Source organism: Nerophis ophidion, linkage group LG19, assembly GCF_033978795.1.
Source record: "Nerophis ophidion isolate RoL-2023_Sa linkage group LG19, RoL_Noph_v1.0, whole genome shotgun sequence".
Taxonomy (NCBI): domain Eukaryota; kingdom Metazoa; phylum Chordata; class Actinopteri; order Syngnathiformes; family Syngnathidae; genus Nerophis; species Nerophis ophidion.
The window spans coordinates 31,566,251-31,587,258 of NC_084629.1; the positions used below are offsets into that span (position 1 = coordinate 31,566,251).

The following is a 21,008-nucleotide window of genomic DNA, read 5'->3' on the forward strand; positions in this document are numbered from 1 at the left end:
TTCATACTATGTATTATATGTATGTTAGCATGTCTTCCAGAGCATTTGGACCACAACCTATCGGCCAGAAAGCCCCAGTTCTTCCTTTCGCTTTTAGTCTTATTTTGTATATTCCGGAGAACCAGTGTCCACTACATTTGACATTGGAGTAGACATGGCCTGTTAATTTTGCTAGAGTTAAGACCTACAAAAATGTGAGTCTCTCACGAATTTTTCTAGCTGAACTTGCGGGCCACCAGTTGAACGGTCCAAATGATGAAAAAGAGAGGACCTAGAATGAAACCTTGAGAAACACTACTATTATAACTAAAGAAGTTCGACAACCGACTGCTGACTGTTACACCTTAGTTACAAAAATTACATCATGAAATAAATAGGAGAGGACATAAAGGTGTGCTTTGAGGAATGCCTTATTTTTGTAAAGCATAAGTTTCGACAACAGTGTTCTCTATTTGCCAGGAGGATTATAATGTCTATGCAAGGATCTGCCAATGTGATCATAGTCTTTGTGCAACAGGAGCACTCATGTTTTTCGGAAGTGGCTACAAAAATGTGTTTGCTAAGTGTGAAACTGAACTAAGATATGGTGTATATGAATATGTATGGTGTCATTCCCGGGGGCGCCAGTTGACTACACACAAATGTTGAATTAGATTTTTTTTTTCATTGTATGGAAACTACACAGATGACAGCAGGCAGGAAGTTTTCCAGACTTTTTAGATTTTTCTCATACCGTTTCTTGCGGTCTAAAGTCGGAACAATCCAAGGCCTTTTAATACCTGCCCATTGCTCACTTACTCCTGGCTACTAATGTGACGTTTTCTCTTTTGCCTTTATTCGCTAAACAAAAATACAGCTGCTCTTCGGATGAAAACAGCCTGTTTCTAGTGGATGGATGTCCCTTTTGGCTCGCATATATCTTGTGTGCTTTTCCACTGCGAGGGTGCAGCCGAGAAGCCCGGAGGCGGCATTCCGCGAGGTCCGCATAGCTGACATTCCCCTGATATGACAACACCACGCACAAGCGCAGAAGGCCTGGTCGCTCGATGGAGTTTCGTCTTCTTTTACGAAAGACTCGAATTAGGTGGCCATCTTTAATGTTAACATTTGATGGATTTTGCAGCAAGCTGGCACCCTCTCCCAATATCTGAATATAAGTAAACGGCATGACAAAAAAAACGCCAACATCTCACAGCTTCCACCTGTCTCGCCCCCTCCCGTCTCGCTATACGCATATAATTTTTTTTCTTCGCTCTTTCCCCGTCTCGCTCCACCTGTCTCGCCCTTCACTCCGCCGTTTTGCATCCTCTATCACATTTATGAAGCGCTGCGCCTTTATCTCCCTCTCCGCTGCAGGCAGTCTCACTTGAAAGAATCTCAACAAGCTTTGAAAGCGGGGGTAGGTAGGTGGCGCCTCGCTCGGCGCAGAGACGAGGAGCGAGCGAATAAGTGAGGGAGGGATGGAAGGAGAGAGGAAGGAAGGAAGGAAGGCGGCGGTGTGCGGTGGACGCTTTCTACAGGCCGAGGCAGGGAGATCGCGGGCGGTAATTAGTGCGTAGCTCATTAGTCTTCCAAGCATGCGTTACGACTGGCCGTGGTTCTAAAGAAATAAACATTGTAGACCTCTGTGCAGCTGGGGAGCCAAATTGATTGTATTTAGGATTCCTCATCCACCTCCTACCAGCCTTTTTTGGCATCCACCTCTAAGTCATTATTATGAGTATGGAAATCTTTGGGTACCTCACTATTCGATCCGATTACGATTTTTGGGATGACAGTTCGATTTAGAATTGATTTCTGATTCAACACGATTTTTAATTCAAACAGATTCCTGCAATAAATTATCTTGTATAATAATTATCATAAAACCTTTTAAAAACCTCCTTTTGGTTGCTTATAGGTGCAGCGACGAAGCCTGGGGATGACCTTAAAACGTCTATTTAAAAATGTATTAAAAATATAATATTATACATATATATATATATATATATAGTAGGGGTTTGGGGAAAAAATCGATTCGAATACGAATCGAATCGTTTACGTTGTGCGATTCAGAATCGATTCTCATTTTTAAAAAATCGATTTTTTTTTTTTTTCTTTAAAATTTTTGGGGGGAATTTATTTATTTATTTATTTTAATCAATCCAACAAACCACTACACAGCAATACCATAACAATGCAATCCAATTCCAAAATCAAACCTGACCCAGCAACACTCAGAACTGCAATTGAGAGGAGACAAACACGACACAGAACAAATCAAAAGTAATGAAACAAAAATTAATATTATCAACAACAGTATTAATATATTAATTATAATTTCGGCATAGCAGTGATTAAAAATCCCTCACTGACATTATCATTAGACATTTATAAAAATAATAAAGAACAATAGTGTCACAGTGGCTTACACTTGCATCGCATCTCATAAGCTTGACAACACACTGTGTCCAATGTTTTCACAAAGATAAAATAAGTCATATTTTTGGTTCGTTTATAGTTAAAACAAATTTACATTATATATATATATATATATATATATATATATATATATATATATATATATATATATATACATATATATATATATATATATATATATATATATATATATATATATATATAGTATTTTGTTTATAGTCATATCAAATAAAGATGTGTCAAATAGACAAATGCAACTTAAATTGTAACACTGTATTATTACCTTATTGTCTGGGACGAAACCTGCGTTCCCCCCTCTGCGATGTCCTGTTGTAGTTCCTCAGCTGTTACCCGGGGGTTTTTCACCACTGTACGCACACAGCATCCTCTTTCTACCACGCCCAGGTAGTGTTTCCACTGTGCCTTTAGCTTTAAACTTGCGAATTATGCTCCCAACTGTGTCTCTTGGAATGTCTATTGTCTTTGCTATTTTCTTATATCCATATCCTTTCTTATGAAGGGAAATTACCTCCTCTCTTGACTTCTTTGACCACTCCCCGGACTTCACCATGTTGCAAATACACCATTGACCATCTACAAGAAGCTGAGCGTCACAGTCTTTTTCAGTCAGTTTAATTGTTGCTTGTTATGGTTCTAATCACATCTACAGGTGTTTTAACACCTGATTGAAAATACTTTTTTCAAATTCTGTTCATAAGAGTTATGATCTTCAAGGGGTTGAATAATTTTGTCAATGAGATATAAAGAAAAAATTCCTTTTTTGGTACTTTGTAAAATACAGTGTTACAATTTAAGTTGCATTTGTCTATTTGACACATCTTTATTTGATATGACTATAAACAAAATACGGAATAAATGTCCAACTTGCTAAAACACCAAAATTGTGTGGGGGTTGAATAATTTTGATCACAACTGTATAATCACAACAGTATGATGATTCTATGTGTCTACATTAAAACTGTCTTGTTCACACTGCATTAATATGTGCTCATTTTAAACTTTCATGCAGAGAAAGAAATCACAACTAAGTCAATTGACCGAAACTGTATTTATTAAACAGTAATTAAGCAGTGGGACAAACATTCATGTAATTTCCAAAACAAAAAGTGCAATATTGTCAGAGACATTTTAAAACAAGCTATTCGTGCACTTTTGTGCATGATGTCACTAAGATGACATATCAAAACAACACTAAATTAAAGTACACTTTTTGTACAGAACGCCACTACAATAGTTCAAAACAAATAAAGTGCACTTTTGTGCATGATGTCACACAAGATATTTCAATAACTGTCAAATAAAAATGAGCTGCACAATAGGAAATAAAATAGGGTTCGTCCTTCGCTATGTGGTAGGTCACTGCGGACATTATCTCCTTCTGTTGTTGACTATTTTTTTCATACGGTGTTGATATGGAAAGGTTTGCCTCGGCATTTTGATGGTGTGGGCGTGTGGCACCGAATAGAGATGTTGACATGCGGAGTAGGCACTCTTCGTTCTCTAGCAGGTGACTTTTCAAATAATGCTACATATTGGCAGCAATGCTACTTTTTGGTGCAACACTTTTGCCTCACACTTGACAAATTACGGTTGTCTGTTCGACATATTCCCACTTGAAGCCAAACCACCGCCAAACGATGCACCCGTGCTGTTTTTCTTGGGAATTAATTCTTCCTTCATTTGTTACCCGATTCGCATTTTCTTTCTATCTTATTGCCTCTCGCACGGCTCCGATAGCACCACAGCTAACGTTACCCATGCTGCTACCTTTGCTCTGCAAGGGCTTATAGGTATGTGACGTATGTAAGAAGGTGCACTTGCTGTCTGTGAGAAGGAGCGACAACAAGGAGTGAGAAAAGCCTGTAGTGTAATGCCAGCAGCTAAAAGCAACTGGGTGAGAACATATACTCGAATATCACGATATAGTCATTTTCTATATCGCACAGAGACAACCCCGCGATAAATGGAGTATATTGATATGTCGCCCAGCCCTAGGCTGGACGATGAGTTGACCGCCCGTGGTGTTTAGCACTGCTCCACCCAATTCTCATATGTGGTTGCTGGTTTGAGCGCAATGCTGGACTGTGCGGCATGACCGGTGTTACGTGTAGGACTAGCGATGTATTCTTCTCCAGGCAATTCATTAGTCAAAAAGGCAATTTCAGCATCTTCAATCAATCAATGTTTATTTATAGAGCCCCAAATCACAAATGTCTCAAAGGACTGTACAAACCATTACGACTACGACATCCTCGGAAGAACCCACATAAGGGCAAGGAAAACTCACACCCAGTGGGCAGGGAGAATTCACACCCAGTGGGACGCCAGTGACAATGCTGACTATGAGAAACCTTGGAGAGGACCTCAAATGTGGAACCCCTCCACCCCCCTCTAGGGTACCGAAAGCAATGGATGTCGAGCGGGTCTAACATGATACTGTGAAAGTTCAATCCATAGTGGCTCCAACACGGCCGCAAGAGTTCAGTTCAAAGCGGATCCAAGACAGCAGCGAGAGTCCCGTCCACAGGAAACCATCCCAAGCGGAGGCGGATCAGCAGCGTAGAGATGTCCCCAACCGATACACAGGCGAGCGGTCCATCCTGGGTCTCGACTCTGGATAGCCAGTACTTCATCCATGGTCATCATATGTCCCCCCCCTCTACAAGGGAGGGGGGGGACATAGGAGAAAAAGAAAAGAAGCAGCAGATCAACTGGTCTAAAAAGGAGGTCCATTTAAAGGCTAGAGTATACAAATGAGTTTTAAAGTGAGACTTAAATGCTTCTACTGAGGTAGCATCTCGAACTGTTACCGGGAGGGCATTCCAGAGTACTGGAGCCCGAACGGAAAACGCTCTATAGCCCGCAGACTTTTTTTGGGCTTTAGGAATCACTAATAAGCCGGAGTCTTTTGAACAGAGATTTCTTGCCAGGACATATGGTGCAATACAATCGGCAAGATAGGATGGAGCTAGACCGTGTAGTATTTTATACGTAAGTAGTAAAACCTTAAAGTCACATCTTAAGTGCACAGGAAGCCAGTGCAGGTGAGCCAGTATAGGCGTAATATGATCAAACTTTCTTGTTCTTGTCAAAAGTCTAGCAGCCGCATTTTGTACCAACTGTAATATTTTAATGCTAGACATGGGGAGACCCGAAAATAATACGTCACAGTAATCGAGACGAGACGGAACAAAGGAAACGTCTCTTGGATATAATGTGTTTATGTATTGTGAGCCTGCCATCTACTGAGAGGAATTATTTTGCCAATGTTGCCGTATGCTGCTCAAATAATGTTATTACCTGGTTGTTTTTTGCTAATGTACCATTAATTTGCCTTTCAGTGCTGGAAAATCAGCAAGGCAGCCATTATCGGGCCCAGCAGGGTGGTCCAATAGCGCGGTGAAGTGTTTACGGATGTGATTTGTCCGTGCCCGTTCCCTCCCCTCCATCACATCCCGACACTTAATCTGCCGATGTGCTCGCCTCGCCGTGTCGTGGCTTAAGAGAAATTGCGGCAAAGGTCATGCAGGCGCGTTGGCGACTCGACAGCGGCCGTGCCGGCGTTTGTTGATTCTGATGGATAGCGGCGCTTGGCCCCCCCGCGTAAACACGCCGCGGTCACACTCGCAATTGCGATGACGGCCCGAAACCATGGCAACGTGTAGTTAATAAATAGCTGAGCGCAGTAGCCATGCGCGCCGTTTGTGCTCTCTTTCTGTGTGTGTGTGTGTGTGTGTGTGTGTGTGTCTGTCTGTTGTCTGTCTGTGTGTGCGTGCGTGCGTGCGTGCGTGCGTGCGTGCGTGCGTGCGTGCGTGCGTGCGTGTGTGTGTGTGTGTGTGTGTGTCAAATCCCCCCTCCTTGGGGACACGTCTCTGATGTCTTGTTACATAAAACTTCTGACTTCCTTCCCCAACAACGCCGCCATCACTGTCTCCGTCTCACGATCACCAATCCCACTCATGTGTATGGGCGTGCACGTGCGTGTTGACATTCCCCACCCCGCGTTCCCCCGAGAGGAGACAAGAGGAAAAGTATTCCCACATTCTCTGCGGAGGATCTCGAGTCGTCTGCCATGTTTGCTCCAATTTCTTCCTCCCCCCTGTCTCTCCTTTTTCTTCAAAGATTTCTTCCCTTTTTTTCTTTCCTCGTGTCACGTCGTGCGCACGGCTGCTGATCATTTCCCGCTGTGAGTCGAGAGTTGGCAGAGCGGGAAGCGCTCCCATCATCTTTTCCCTCACTCTGATGCACAGTTGTTGCGGTTTTCATGAATGGGTAGTGCTGTTATTTTCGGCCCCGTTTATCAGCGTTTTTTTGTAGGATTTTTGTGTTTTTTCTTTGTTATTGTACGGCTAAACATTGCACCTGACAAACTAGTCCTTCTCTGTCATTCCCCGGAATTGAGTGCCAAACAGTGTTGAGTGCTTTTTTTAAATTGAGAACGACTGCACCGAAAAAAACAATGGGGTCAAAGAAAGTTGCGAGTGCCAACACTTTTGATAAAGAGGGTAACACAGTTGAAATCAAGGCAGAAGATGTAGACAAGTACGACGGTGGTGTCTGCGTGTCTCTTATTCCCGCTTTACTCTCCGCTAATGACCGTTTTGCCAACAAGAACTTTCAACATTGAAATATTAAATGTTCATTTATACTAGGGTCGTCAAAGTTAATGCGATGTTAGTGTGAATGTTAACACATTAACTTTAACGGCACTCATTTTTTTGACGAGTGATTAACTCGCACGCATCCTTTTTGACCCTAGGGCCCTTTCGTCCATCCATCCATCTATTTTCTACCGCTTTTTCTCTTTTGGGGTCGCTGGCGCCTATCTCAGCTACAATCGGGCGGAAGGCGTGGTACACCCTGGACAAGTCGCTGACTCATCGCAGGGTAGATAGACAGACAACATTCACACACGAGGGCCAATTTAGTGTTGCCAATCAACCTATCCCCAGGTGCATGTCTTTGGAAGTGGGAGGAAGCCGGAGCACCCGCAGGGAACCCACGCATTCACGGGGAGAACATGCAAACTCCACACAGAAAGATCTCGAGCCTGGAATTGAACCCAAGACTGCAGGACCTTCGTATTGTGAGGCAGACGCACTAACCCTTCTGCCACCGTGAAGGGCCCTTTCGTATTGTGGTAAAATTGGCTGATTTCTCTTGATACTGACAAGCCACAAGCAGGAAAATAGTGAGCAGAAATGGACTTAGAAAAGGGTACATTATGGAAATGCCAAGTCCAAAGCCGTAGCAAGTTGTTCTCCTGACAAGAAAAGACAATTTATCACACTGAGTCTTCTTCACTGGTGTAAATGTCGGCTGTGCGATACATGTAGAGGGCGGAGCTTCAGTTCCGTGTTTAAATTACAGTTAAGGTGTGTTGATAACATAAAAGGTAGATTGTTGCTGTAACTGCTTTATTAAGATCAACTTCAACTAACTAACCAAACTTTTTTTTATTGCAACAAGTCAGGTCCGTCGTCAAGACAAAACTAACTACACATTTCCGGCTTCAAACAAAAAGCACTACAAAATATTCAGCCTGTTCAGGAATTGTGTGCTCTACTTCAACAATTCTAAAAAAAAAATCCTGGATTTCCCATAATTCTTTTTTGTTTTGTACATTTTCCCCTTTCAAAATGAATTGGCCATTTTCCAAACTTGCACAATTCCCACATTCTTCAACCCATTTAAACCATTCCAGCTTCAGCACATTCAACTCATCCTGGACATTCAAACACATTTCCACATTCAACACATTTCCCGGAATTATTGTTTTGTAACCTATTTCCACCTTTAAGTTCGACTACTCCTTTCCATCCGGAGAGGAGCCAGGAATGACAACATCTCATTCTCAGTGGATGGCGAATTAATCCCACGCGTGGTCGACCAACCTGTGCGGAGCCTCGGAAGGCTTTACACTGCTGACATGTCTGATAAGCACATGGCTGCCTCCGTCACTTCTCAGCTGAAGGATGGCCTGAACAAAATAGATCAAAGTTATCTTCCAGGGAAATTCAAGGTCTGGTGTTACCAGTTCACCTTATACCATCGCCTGATGTGGCCCTTGAAGTTGTGCGACATCACCTCCACAACAGTCCTTAAAATGGACTCAAAAGCCAATAACTACATCCGCAAATGGCTGGGCCTTCCCAGATGTCTTTCCAACACGGCACTGTTTGGAAGAGCCATTCTGAAGCTGCCACTGAAATCCATCAGCTTGGGCTACAAACAGGAGAAGGTAAGGCTCGTGTTCGAGCTCAGAGACTCACCTGATCCGTCTGTCCGTAACACCAAGACCCAAGTCTGTACAGGGCGTAAGTGGAATGCTATGCAGACAGTAGACCAGGCCATCGTCCGGCTGAAACACCAGGAGATGGTAGGACAGATACAGTCTGGCAGAGCCGGCTTCGGATGGGGAACAGCACCCAAGATGTGGTCCAAAGCCTCAAGGAAGGAAAGAAAAGATCTGGTGATCTCAGAAGTGGTCAAGATGGAAGAGGAGAGCTATATGATCAAGGCTGTGGGCCAACAGCAGCAGGGGAGATGGACCAATTGGGAGGCCGTTGTCAACAGAGTTGTTACGTGGGCAGACATGTGGAAGATGCCCCAGGCGAGGCTAAGTTTCCTCATCAGGGCCACGTACGATACCCTCCCCAGTCCCAGGAACTTGCATGTGTGGTACGGGGCAGAGGTGATCTGCCAGCTCTGTGACTCCCAAAACCCAAGCTTGCATCACATTCTTTCTGGCTGCAAGGTGGCTTTGTCGCAGGGCCGGTATGGTTGGCGGCATGACCGCGTCCTGCGGAAGCTGGCTGAAATTCTGGAGGCACGCAGAGTGGAAGCAAATGGGGCCACTCCGGGAACAGCACAGAGGTTGATTAAGTTTGTCAAGCAAGGTGGCCAGCCTTGCAGCAGCAGCAAGAGCATCCAGTCCCTCCTGTCAGCTGGCGGCGAGTGGAGCATGAGGGCTGATCTAGATCGTCAGTTGAAGTTCCCTCAAGAGATTACAACAACCTTGTTACGCCCAGACATTGTCCTGTGGTCCACCTCTAGTAAAACTGTCATCATGGTGGAGCTAACGGTATCATGGGAAGAGGGAATGGAGGCTGCTTTTGAAAGAAAGAGTGACAAGTATTCAGAGCTGGCAAGCGACTGCGCACAAGCAGGATGGAGGCCCTTCACCTATCCAGTAGAAGTTGGCTGTAGAGGCTACACTGGAGCGTCCACCCAGCGGCTCCTAAAGTCCCTCGGGATCAAAGGCTCCAATCTAAAGAAAGCCCTCAAAGCCCTGGCAGAGGAGGCAGAACAAGGGAGCTTCTGGTTGTGGCTCAGAAGAAACGACAAGGCTTGGGGAAAGCAGGGTGTGTAGACAGGGGGAAGTAACATGGGTCTCGGGTGCTGGAATAGCAGCACCCCGAGACCCATGTTAGGGTATGCGGTCAGGCCTTCGCTTGACTCAGGGAGATGGACGTCCCTGCCATGCATAGTCCTTTAGGACTCTTTCCATATACACAGCAGCAATAACACCGGGGTTGGAATGTGGGTACAGTATGGATCCTTTAGCTGGCTGCAGGGGGCGGCGGGGAGACGTCCCTGTCGCTGCTCCACCACCCAGAGATGTTCCGGGATTAAAGGAGCGAAACATCCGTGAAGGGTGGCTCCCGGCTGATGACCCTGCAGCCGGCACCACATGGCACTGTCGGAGGTGCGTCAGGCAGTAATGCCCTGCAAGTGTTGATTTGTGCTTTCATCTTCACACTTTTCAACCCATTTCAAACGTTCCACCATCAAAACACTCCTCATATTCAGGAAAAAAAACACAAGTTGGTTAAGGAGTTAGAAAAATTCCCAGGAATTTCTCAATTAAAACTGTTACTAATTCAACATTTCTTGACCAATTTAAACAATTCCAACACCAACCAATTCAGCTCATTTCGGACATTCATGCTCCTAATCATTTTTTTCCCCAAATCCCCAAATTTCCAGGAAGTTTACATTGAAAGGAGTGGGACATTTTTCCAAGTTGCACAATTCCCACATTTTTCAACCTATTCAAACCACTTCAACATTAACACATTCCACCCACCAACACTTTCCCAAGTTCCACACCAAATGTCGGTTTCCCTGGATATTCAGACTCTTCAACAGTCAAACCATTCCAACATTCAAACTATTTCAGCGTTTAAACCAGGGGTGTCAAACTCAAATACAGAGTGGGCCAACATTTAAAACTGAACAAAGCCACGGGCCACAGTTGAACAAATTAACCTTTTAATAGGGACCCAAACAAGTTTTGCATTGAACATTGAACAAGCAAGGCTTATATAACTTTATAGTGACATGCAAAATCGAGTTTCAAATAATAATAATAACAATTAAAAAATATTAATGGCATATCAAATACAATTTAAATACAAATGTAATGCCTCTTTTCTATTTGCAGCCTTCTAAAGGTAAATATCAAAATATGTTGTAGCGTCCCGAAAGAGTTAGTGCTGCAAGGGGTTCTGGGTATTTGTTCTGTTGTGTTTATGTTATGTTACAGTGCAGATGTTCTCGCGAAATGTGTTTGTCATTCTTGTTTGGTGTGAGTTCACAGTGTGGCGCATATTTGTAACAGTGTTAAAGTTGTTTATACGGCCACCCTCAGTGTGACCTGTATGGCTGTTGACCAAGTATGCATTGCATTCACTTATGTGTGTGTAATAGCTGCATATATTATGCGAGTGGGCCTGCACGCTGTTTGTAATGAGGAAATGCGGACGTGACGACAGGTTGTAGAGAATGCTAAAGACAGTGCGTTTAAGGCACGCCCTCAATATTGTTGTCCGGATGAAAATCGGGAGAATGCTTGGCAAGTGTGAGAAAGTGCGGTGTTACAGCCAGGGGCGCCGAAAAGGGGGGGTGAAGGAGACGGATTGTAGGTGCCCATGATGGAGGGGGGCCCAGAGAGGCCCCTAATGATGATGAAATTATATGAAATTATGTGTTGGGGGCCCTGTAAAGATTCTTTTCATGGGGACCAAAATCCCTAGTGAAGTGAATTATATTTATATAGCGCTTTTCTCTAGTGACTCAAAGCGCTTTACATAGTGAAACCCAATATCTAAGTTACATTTTAAACCAGTGTGGGTGGCACTGGGAGCAGGTGGGTAAAGTGTCTTGGCCAAGGACACAACGGCAATGACAAGGATGGCGGAAGCGGGAATCCTCAAGTTGCTGGCACGGCCGCTCTACCAACCGAGCTATGCCGCCCCTGGTTACAGCGGCACCGCTGCTGTGTAATAACGGCGGGCCATATGTAATGTTAATTTGATATTGCCTCAAGGGCCAAATTAAATTACACGGTGGGCCAAATTTGACCCGCGGGCCAGAGTTTGACACCCATGGTTTAAACTATTTCAAAATTTAATCAATTTCTACATTCATCCTACGTTCCAATAGCATTTCAGTTCAGCGTCAGCTTCTCAACATTCAAACCATTCCAACATTCAAACTATTCTTACATTCATGCTACATTCTGTCAGCATTTCGATTCAACTTCAGCATTGGAGAATTCACACGCAATTCCTTCAGGAATTGCCTCTTCTAGTTAATAAATGTTGTTGAAATTGGAACACTTAATGAGATTGTTTTGAAATTACAACAATTTGGCAGCCACTGTTGAGTTTTTTTGGGACCTCCAACTGAAACCCTCTCCCCTCCATTTTATGTCCTCCATGCACAGATGCAGTCGTGGCTGGGAACGTTCAACCCGGAGCGAGAGCGACGAAAGGTAATGAATGACCCGTCTGACCGCCGCTTTCCCCCGGCGCACACACACACACATACAAGGGAGCGTGAGGATGAGAGCGTGTGCGGGATTAGCTCCTGCAGTCACGCTGAGCCGGTTTCAAAAAAGCAGCAGGGAGTGATTTGACCTCTTGACTCGCCTCCCGCGCCGAGTGCTTTTGCATGTATATAAATGCGGATGTGCACATAAACCTGTGTTTAAAATCGGAGGTCGTCGAGGCCTCACTTTGACCTCGGTGAATTAGCAGCGTGGAAGGGGGCACAGCGAATAATGTCAATGATTCATTCAGAGGGGAAGAACCAGTAAGGGGCAAAAGTGATTTAGAAAAATAGCTGATAGGTTTTAACGCGTCTTCGCACTCAAGTTTTAACACATTAGGATTCACACGTGCCTCTTAGCCCTTGAACAAGGGCTGCAACGATAAATTGATTAATTAATTGGAAAAATGCCTAGATTCATATTCTGTTGCTTCAATTAATTAATGTAACAAGTAAAAATTGATTACATTGGGACCGCATGGAGTTCCCGGAATTTAAATACGCAAACATAGTTTCCGCACGCGTTATGCAATAGAGCACACGTGTGTGGGTCATGTGATCTGTGTCGCGACTAACAGCGGATCACTTTTTTTTTCACACTAGTTTAAGTGCAATTTCATGTTGATGATGTGCATTTATCAAAAATGAGAAAAATTAAGGTTTTGGCAAACATAAAATAATGTGTCCACTATTTTCCTTTAACTACACTTTGAGGCTACAAAGCGTCTTTTATCCGATTACTCGATTATTGAAACCAGGGGTGAGCTGAAATTTTTTAATGAAATTAACTGCTGTTCTAAATGTGTACACTGGATGTCGCCGTAACAATTCTTTGTGTCCCCTGCCACAAGCAGGCATGACTCAGAGGGGGCGGAGCTATGTGCCATGTAGAGAGAAAACACTATTGTGTTTAGACATTACATATTTACGCTGGGTATTAGTAATAGTAGACAAAATGTGGATTGTTACCTTCATGCTTTGATTGTCAAAAATGTTGTTGGTATTCTGTGACATCTGTACCCCCCCAAAAAAATGCTTTTGATAATTTGTTCATTTCGTGTTCATTTACGACAGGGGTCACCAACACGGTGCCTGCGGGCACCAGGTCCCCCGTAAGGACCAGATGAGTAGCCCGCTGGTCTGTTCTAATAATAGCTCAAATATCAGCATTTACCAGTGAGCTGCCTCTATTTTTTAAATTCTATTTATTTACTAGCAAGCTGGTCTCGCTATGGTTGACAATTTTAATTCTAAGAGAGACAAAACTCAAACAGAATTTGAAAATCCAAGAAAATATTTTAAAGACTTGGTCTTCACTTGTTTACATAAATTCATTTATTTTTTTACTTTGCTTCTTATAACTTTCAGAAAGACAATTTTAGAGAAAAAATACAACCTTAAAAATTATTTTAGGATTTTAAACACATATACCTTTTTACCTTTTAAATTCCTTCCTCTTATTTCCCAACAATTTAAGTCAATGTTCAAGTTTTTTTTTTAATTGTAAAGAATAATAAATACATTTTAATTTAATTCTTCATTTTAGCTTCTGTTTTTTCGTAGAAGAAGATTTGTGAAATATTTCTTCAAACTTATTATGATTAAAATTCAAAATGATTATCCTGGCAAATCTAGAAAATCTGTAGAATCAAATTTAAATCTCATTTCAAAGTATTTTGAATTTCTTTTAAAATGTTTGTTCTGGTATATCTAGAAGAAATAATGATTTGTCTTTGTTAGAAATATAGCTTGGTCCAATTTGTTATATATTGTTATATATTCTAACACAGTGCAGATTGGATTTTAACCTATTTAAAACATGTCATCAAAATTCAAAAATTAATCTTAATCAGGAAAAATTACTAATTATGTTCCATAAATTATTTTTTTAATTTTTTTCAAAAAGATTCGAATTAACTAGTTTTTTCTTCATTTTTTTTTCAGTTGAATTTTGAATTTCAAAGAGTCGAAATTGAAGATAAACTGTTTTAAAATTTAATTTTCATTTTTTTCGCGTTTTCTCCTCTTTTGAACCGTTCAATTAAGTGTTTTTTTCATCATTTATTCTCTATTAAAAAAGGGAAATAAATGTGTGACGGAATGACAGACAGAAATACCCATTTATATATATATATATATATATATATATATATATATATATATATATATATATATATATATATATATATCTATATTAATTTTTTAAAGGTAAATTGAGCAAATTGGCTATTTCTGGCAATTTATTTAAGTGTGTATCAAACTGGTAGCCCTTTGCATTAATCAGTACCCAAGAAGTAGCTCTTGGTTTCAAAAAGGTTGGTGACCCCTGATTTACGGGCTTCACGGTGACAGAGGGGTTAGTGCGTCTGCCTCACAATACGAAGGTCCTGAGTAGTTTGGGGTTCAATCCCGGGCTCGGGATCTTTCTGTGTGGAGTTTGCATGTCCTCCCCGTGAATGCGTGGGTTCCCTCCGGGTACTCCGGCTTCCTCCCACTTCCAAAGACATGCACCTGGGGATAGGTTGATTGGCAACACTAAATTGGCCCTAGTGTGTGAATGTGAGTGTGAATGTTGTCTGTCTATCTGTGTTGGCCCTGCGATGAGGTGGCGACTTGTCCAGGGTGTACACCTTCTTCTGCCCGATTGTAGCTGAGATAGTCATCCGCGCCCCCCGCAACCCCAAAGGGAATAAGCGGTAGAAAATGGATGGATGGATGGTCTTCATTTACTGGACGCACATCAATATGATGAAATAATATGTATCCCATTCCAACTTCATGTGTGATTAATAAAAAAATTTTGTTGTAGATGATGTTACATATGTACAGAATAAACCACATAAGGAAAATGTATAAATTACATTGATAACATCCTGTAATTTGATATTGATGTTATTATTCATTTCATCTTGTAAAAGATTAAAAATTAACACCAATGGGAGCGTTTTAAAACTCTGCCAGACTCAATTCCACCCATTTAATCGATGTAATTATCATATCATTCATTGAAAAAATATAAATAACGACAAATGAAGACAAAAGTCTATTAACTGCAACATGTAAGTGTAAAAAAATATATATATATAATTTGTACATTTTGTGAATGTGCTGAGTCTATTTTTAAACAACGAAAACAATCTAAACTTGTCTTTATTTTTAAGTTATCATGCCATGATTTATCAGTCAGGCCCACTTGGGAATATATTTTTGTACATGTGGCCCCTGAGCTAAAATGAGTTTGACACCCTGGATTTGAGGAAACGAATCAATAGATTACTGGATTAATCGAATCAACAAATCAAAAGCTGCCTTGGTTATATAAAAAGTCGATGGCTGCAGCCCTAAAATGATTTTAAAAATGAGTTCAGATCCCAAAAAGATTGCGACAGTTTTACCCGAGAACGGACAAATTTTATTGCCATTTTTTTAAATTCTATTCCAAGTCCGAACACATCGCAAGTCTTGATCTTGGACTTTATACTGTATGATGATTATACAAACCCAAAATCAGTGACGTTGGCACATTGTGTAATTCGTAAATAAAAACAGAATACAATTATTTTCAAATCCTTTTGAACTTATATTCAATTGAATAGACTGCAAAGACAAGATACTTAACATTGAAACTGAGGACCTTAATTTTTTGCAAATAATCATTAACTTAGAATATAATGGCAGCAACACATTGCAAAAATGTTGGCACGGAGGCATTTTAACTACTGTTACATGGTCTTTCCTTTCCCATTCTTGCTTGATGTACAGCTTAAGTATTTTACGCTTCATAATGTGCCACACATATTCAATGGGAGACAGGTCTGGACTACAGGCAGGCCAGTCTTGTACCTGTTGTAACACGTACAGAATGTGGCTTGGCATTGTCTTGCTGAAATAAGCAGGGGCGTCCATGAAAAAGACGTTGCTTGGATGGCAACATATGTCGCTCCATAATCTGTATGTACCTTTCGGCATTCAGCATGGTGCCTTCACAAATGGGCACCGCTGCTCCCCACTGCTCCCCTCTCCTCCCAGGGGGTGATCAAGGGCTATAGTTCAAATTCAGAGAATAATTTCGCCACACCAAGAGTGTGTGTGACAATCATTGGTACTTTAACTTTAACTTTAACAAATGTGTAAGTTCCCCATGCCTTGGGCACTAATACACCCCAGCCATCACAGATGCTGGCTTTTGTACTTTGCGCTTTGAACAGTTTGGTTGGTTCATTTCCTCTTGGTTCCGGAGGACACAACGTCCACAGTTTCCAAAAACAATTTGAAATGTGGATTCGTCGGACTAGAGAACACTTTTACACTTTGCATCAGTCCATCTTAGATGAGCTCGGGCCCAGCAAAGCATTTCTGGGTGTTGTTGATAAATGGCTTTGGCTTTGCATAGTAGAGTTTCACCTTGCACACACAGATTTAGCAACAAACTGTAGTTACTGACAGTGGTTTTTTTGAAGTGTTCCTGATTTCATGTGGTGATAACCTTTACACATTGATGTTGGTTTTTGATGCAGTCCCGCCTGAGGGATCCAAGGTTACAGGCATTGTTGCTTACATGCAGGGATTTCTCCAGATTCTCTGAAACTTTTAATGATATTACGGACCGTAGATAGTAAAATCCCTAAATTCCTTGCAATAGCTGGTTGAGAAATGTTGTTCTTAAACTGTTGGTCAATTTGCTCACGCATTTGTTCACAAAGTGGTGACCCTCGCCCCATCCTTGTTTGTAAATGACTGAGCATTTAATGGAAACTGCTTTTACACCCAATCATGGCAACGGCCTGTTCCCAATTAGCCTGTTCACCTGTGGGATGTTCCAAATAAATGTTTGATGAGCATTCCTCAACTTTCTCTGTCTTTTTTGCCACTTGTGCCAGCTTTTTTGAAACATGTTGCAGTCATCAAATTCCAAATGAGCTAGTATTACCAGTTCGAACGTTGAGGATGTTGTCTTTGCAGTCTATTCAATTGAATATAAGTTGAAACGGATTTGCAAATCATTGTATTTTGTTTTTATTTAAAATTTACACAATGTGCCAACTTCACTGGTTTTGGGTTTTGTATATTAAAGTAGACCACCAAAAATTTTGGGCTGAAAATCATCGAATTTGGCCGAAAGACTTTACCACAGAAACAACACTCCAGAAACCCATGACGCCATTCAGAATTTGGCCTGTGTATTATTATTTTAATTTTTATTTTTTTGTAATACTGGTGGGAAATTAGTATTTTTATCATTTGTGATAGTTATTTTCTTTGAAGGATAAATATTCATGTGTGCAATTGCAATGCCTTGATTTCAGTGAAGTCAGTGCATGGCCATAAATGCAATGGTAATACTAGTTGGCAAAATAATTAAATTTGTGTGTTTCGGCCATTGGTTACTCAGTTTTGGTTTCGGCTTAGAATTGTCATTTTGTTGCATCCCTATATATCACACTAGTGACTCTTAGACCCTCTCTACAATAAGCCGGATTACTCATTAAACCAGGGGTAGGGAACTTACGGCTCGCGAGCCAGATGTGGCTCTTTTGATGACTGCATCTGGCTCTCGGATAAATTTGAGCTGACATTACTTTTTAACACAATAAGTAATGAATATTTCCACTTGTAATCTAAGTGTTAAAAATAACGTTGAAAATATAAAACATGCTCATGCATTTGAATCCATCCATCCTTTTTCCTACCTTACTTGTTCAAGAAGTTGCATCAAGGGTAAGAAGTGATTTATTTATTATTGTTTTTTTATTTTTCAATAAGTCTCTCAGTTGCTTTCCAGCAATTGTCTTTTTCTCTTTCGTTCTCGCTCGCACTCTGGCTCCAGCCCCAACTCCGTCTCTCCTCCTGGTTGCTGCTTAAAAACAGAGCGACAGGTGATTAGATAACAAGGCCAGGTGGGAACATCTACTCTCCTGTCGCTGATTTCGAGGCCGGTCCTGGCAACACCCCGCTTCACTGCAGGCCCGCAGGCCACGCCCCTTCCACAGTTAAAGAATAAGAGACCTATTATATTTTGGAAATGTTGGTTTTACTAAAAAATGCACACGTTTAGTTGTGTTCAGTGTTGAAAAAAATATGATATGACTCTTACGGAAATACATTTTAAAATATTTGGATTCTTGGCTCTCTCAGCCGAAAAGGTTCCCGACCCCTGCATTAAACGAATAATTATTTAGCCTAAGCCCCATTTCGGCCACACTAAATCATCGTTTAAGGTTCCCCTCCTTGGATAATTTTTTACACGGGTAGGTGCGTTGTCTATTTCTTGAATCTCTGGCTCTTAGCTGTGTATGGACTCATTGATCGTTTACAAACTGAGTTCGGAGAGGAGGTGACGTCTGAAAGGCAGCGCCACACACAGGAAGTGACGTCAGAAAGAATGCGCCAAAGCCAGCTTCATAATAAAGCGGTTTTGTAACTCGGAGCTAACCACTGGAAATATGGAGGCCAGTCATCCAGACATGACTGTGTTTCTCCTTCCGTCTGTAAAGCGAATGCAGTTAATTGGGATTCAACACTTCCCAGACAGCAAGATAACTTTAGAATGTCCAGGTTAGCTGTGATTGTATCAACTGAAAAACTTTGTCCATTTGTCAAAGGATAGACATTGAGAATGCGGGTTCCGTTGGATGTGATTTAAAAAAAAAAAAAAAAAAAGGTAGCTTGTGCTTTTCATTACCTGGCTTTAGAGGGAAGACTGCGGAAAACAGTGAATGCTTTTGGATTGGCAAAGCAGTTCAGTTATTCTCCGACATGTATGTTAGGGACTCAACGTCTAGGTCCAGAGTATTTCTAGTCATCAAAAATGAATGGACAATGAAGGTGAAGGCAAAATAATGAGGAGTGTCCTGACCAGATATCTAGATCCCTAGATTGATGGATGTAAAATATTCTTTATCACATTGGGTACTTTCACGTGTCAAATAAAGATTTGATTAATTTATGATAGCGCAGATGTGATTCACTACAATAGGGCCCCACAGCACACTGCATTCCAGTTACCGTATTTTTCGGACTATAAGTCGCAGTTTTTTTCATAGTTTGGCCAGGGGTGCGACTTATACACTCAGGAGCGACTTATGTGTGAAATTATTAACGCATCACCGTAAAATATCAAATAATATTATTTAGCTCATTTACATAAGAGACTAGACGTGAAATTTTTCATTGGATTTAGCGATTAGGAGTGACGGATTGTTTGGTAAACGTATAGCATGTTCTATATGTTATAGTTATCTGAATGAGTCTTACCATAAAATGTTACGTTAACATACCAGGCACCTTCTCAGTTGGTTATTTATGCGTCATATAACGTACACTTATTCAGCCTGTTGTTCACTATTCTTTATTTTAAATTGCCTTTCAAATGTCTATTCTTGGTTTTGGGTTTTATCAAATAAACTTCCCCAAAAATGCGACTTATACTCCAGTGCGACTTATGTATGTTTTTTTTTCCTTCTTTATTATGCAATTTTGGCAGGTGCGACTTATACAAACCCCGTTTCCATATGAGTTGGGAAATTGTGTTAGATGTAAATATAAACGGAATACAAGGATTTGCAAATCATTTTCAACCCATATTCAATTGAATGCACTACAAAGACAAGATATTTGATGTTCAAACTCATAAACTTTATTTTTTTTTGCAAATAATAATTAACTTAGAATTTCATGGCTGCAACGCGTGCCAAAGTAGTTGGGAAAGGGCATGTTCACCACTGTGTCACATCACCTTCTCTTTTAACAACACTCAATAAACGTTTGGGAACTGAGGAAACTAATTGTTGAAGCTTTGAAAGTGAAATTCTTTCCCATTCTTGTTTTATGTAGAGCTTCAGTCATTCAACAGTCCGTGGTCTCCGCTGTCGTATTTTACGCTTCATAATGTGCCACACATTTTCGATGGGAGACAGGTCTGGACTGCAGGCGGGCCAGGAAATTACCCGCGCTCTTTTTTTACGAAGCCACGCTGTTGTAACACTTGTCTTACTGAAATACGCAGGGGCGTCCATGATAACGTTGCTTGGATTACAACATATTCTGCTCCATAACCTGTATGAACCTTTCAGCATTAATGGTGCCTTCACAGATGTGTAGGTTACCCATGCCTTTGGCACTAATACACCCCCATACCATCACAGATGCTGGCTTTTGAACTTTGTGCCTATAACAATCCGGATGGTTATTTTCCTCTTTGTTCCAGAGGACACCACGTCTACAGTTTCCAAATATGATTTGAAATGTGGACTCGTTAGACCACAGAACACTTTTCCACTTTGCATCAGTCCATCTTAGGTGAGCTCGGGCCCAGCCAAGCCGACGGCGTTTCAGGATATTGTTGATAAATGGGTTTGGCTTTGCATAGTAGAGTTTTAACTTGCACTTACAGATGTAGCGACCAACTGTAGTTACTGACACGGTTTTATGAAGTGTTCCTGAGCTCTGATGTCGGTTTTTGAGGGATCAGAAGTCTGTGATATCATCGCTTACGTGCAGTGATTTCTCCAGATTCTCTGAATTTTTTGATGATTTTACAGACGGTAGATGGTAAAATCCCTAAATTCCTTGCAATAATAGCTCGTTGAGAAATGTTGTTCTAAAACTGTTCGACAATTTGCTTACAAAGTGGTGACCCTCACCCCATCCTTGTTTGTGAATTACTTAGCATTTCATGGAAGCTGCTTTTATACCCAATCATGGCACCCACCTGTTCCCAATTAGCCTACACA

General features: G+C 41.4%; 1 protein-coding gene across 4 annotated transcripts in view; it reads left to right on the forward strand.

Moving 5' to 3' along the window:
* Positions 1-21,008, forward strand: part of si:dkey-100n23.5 — a 330,394-nt gene that overhangs the window by 151,916 nt on the left and 157,470 nt on the right. For all 4 annotated transcript variants that reach the window (XM_061879835.1, XM_061879833.1, XM_061879826.1 and 1 more), the window contains one exon: positions 12,173-12,220. In XM_061879835.1, the coding sequence (XP_061735819.1) occupies positions 12,173-12,220 (48 nt within the window). The remainder of the gene's footprint in view (positions 1-12,172; positions 12,221-21,008) is intronic.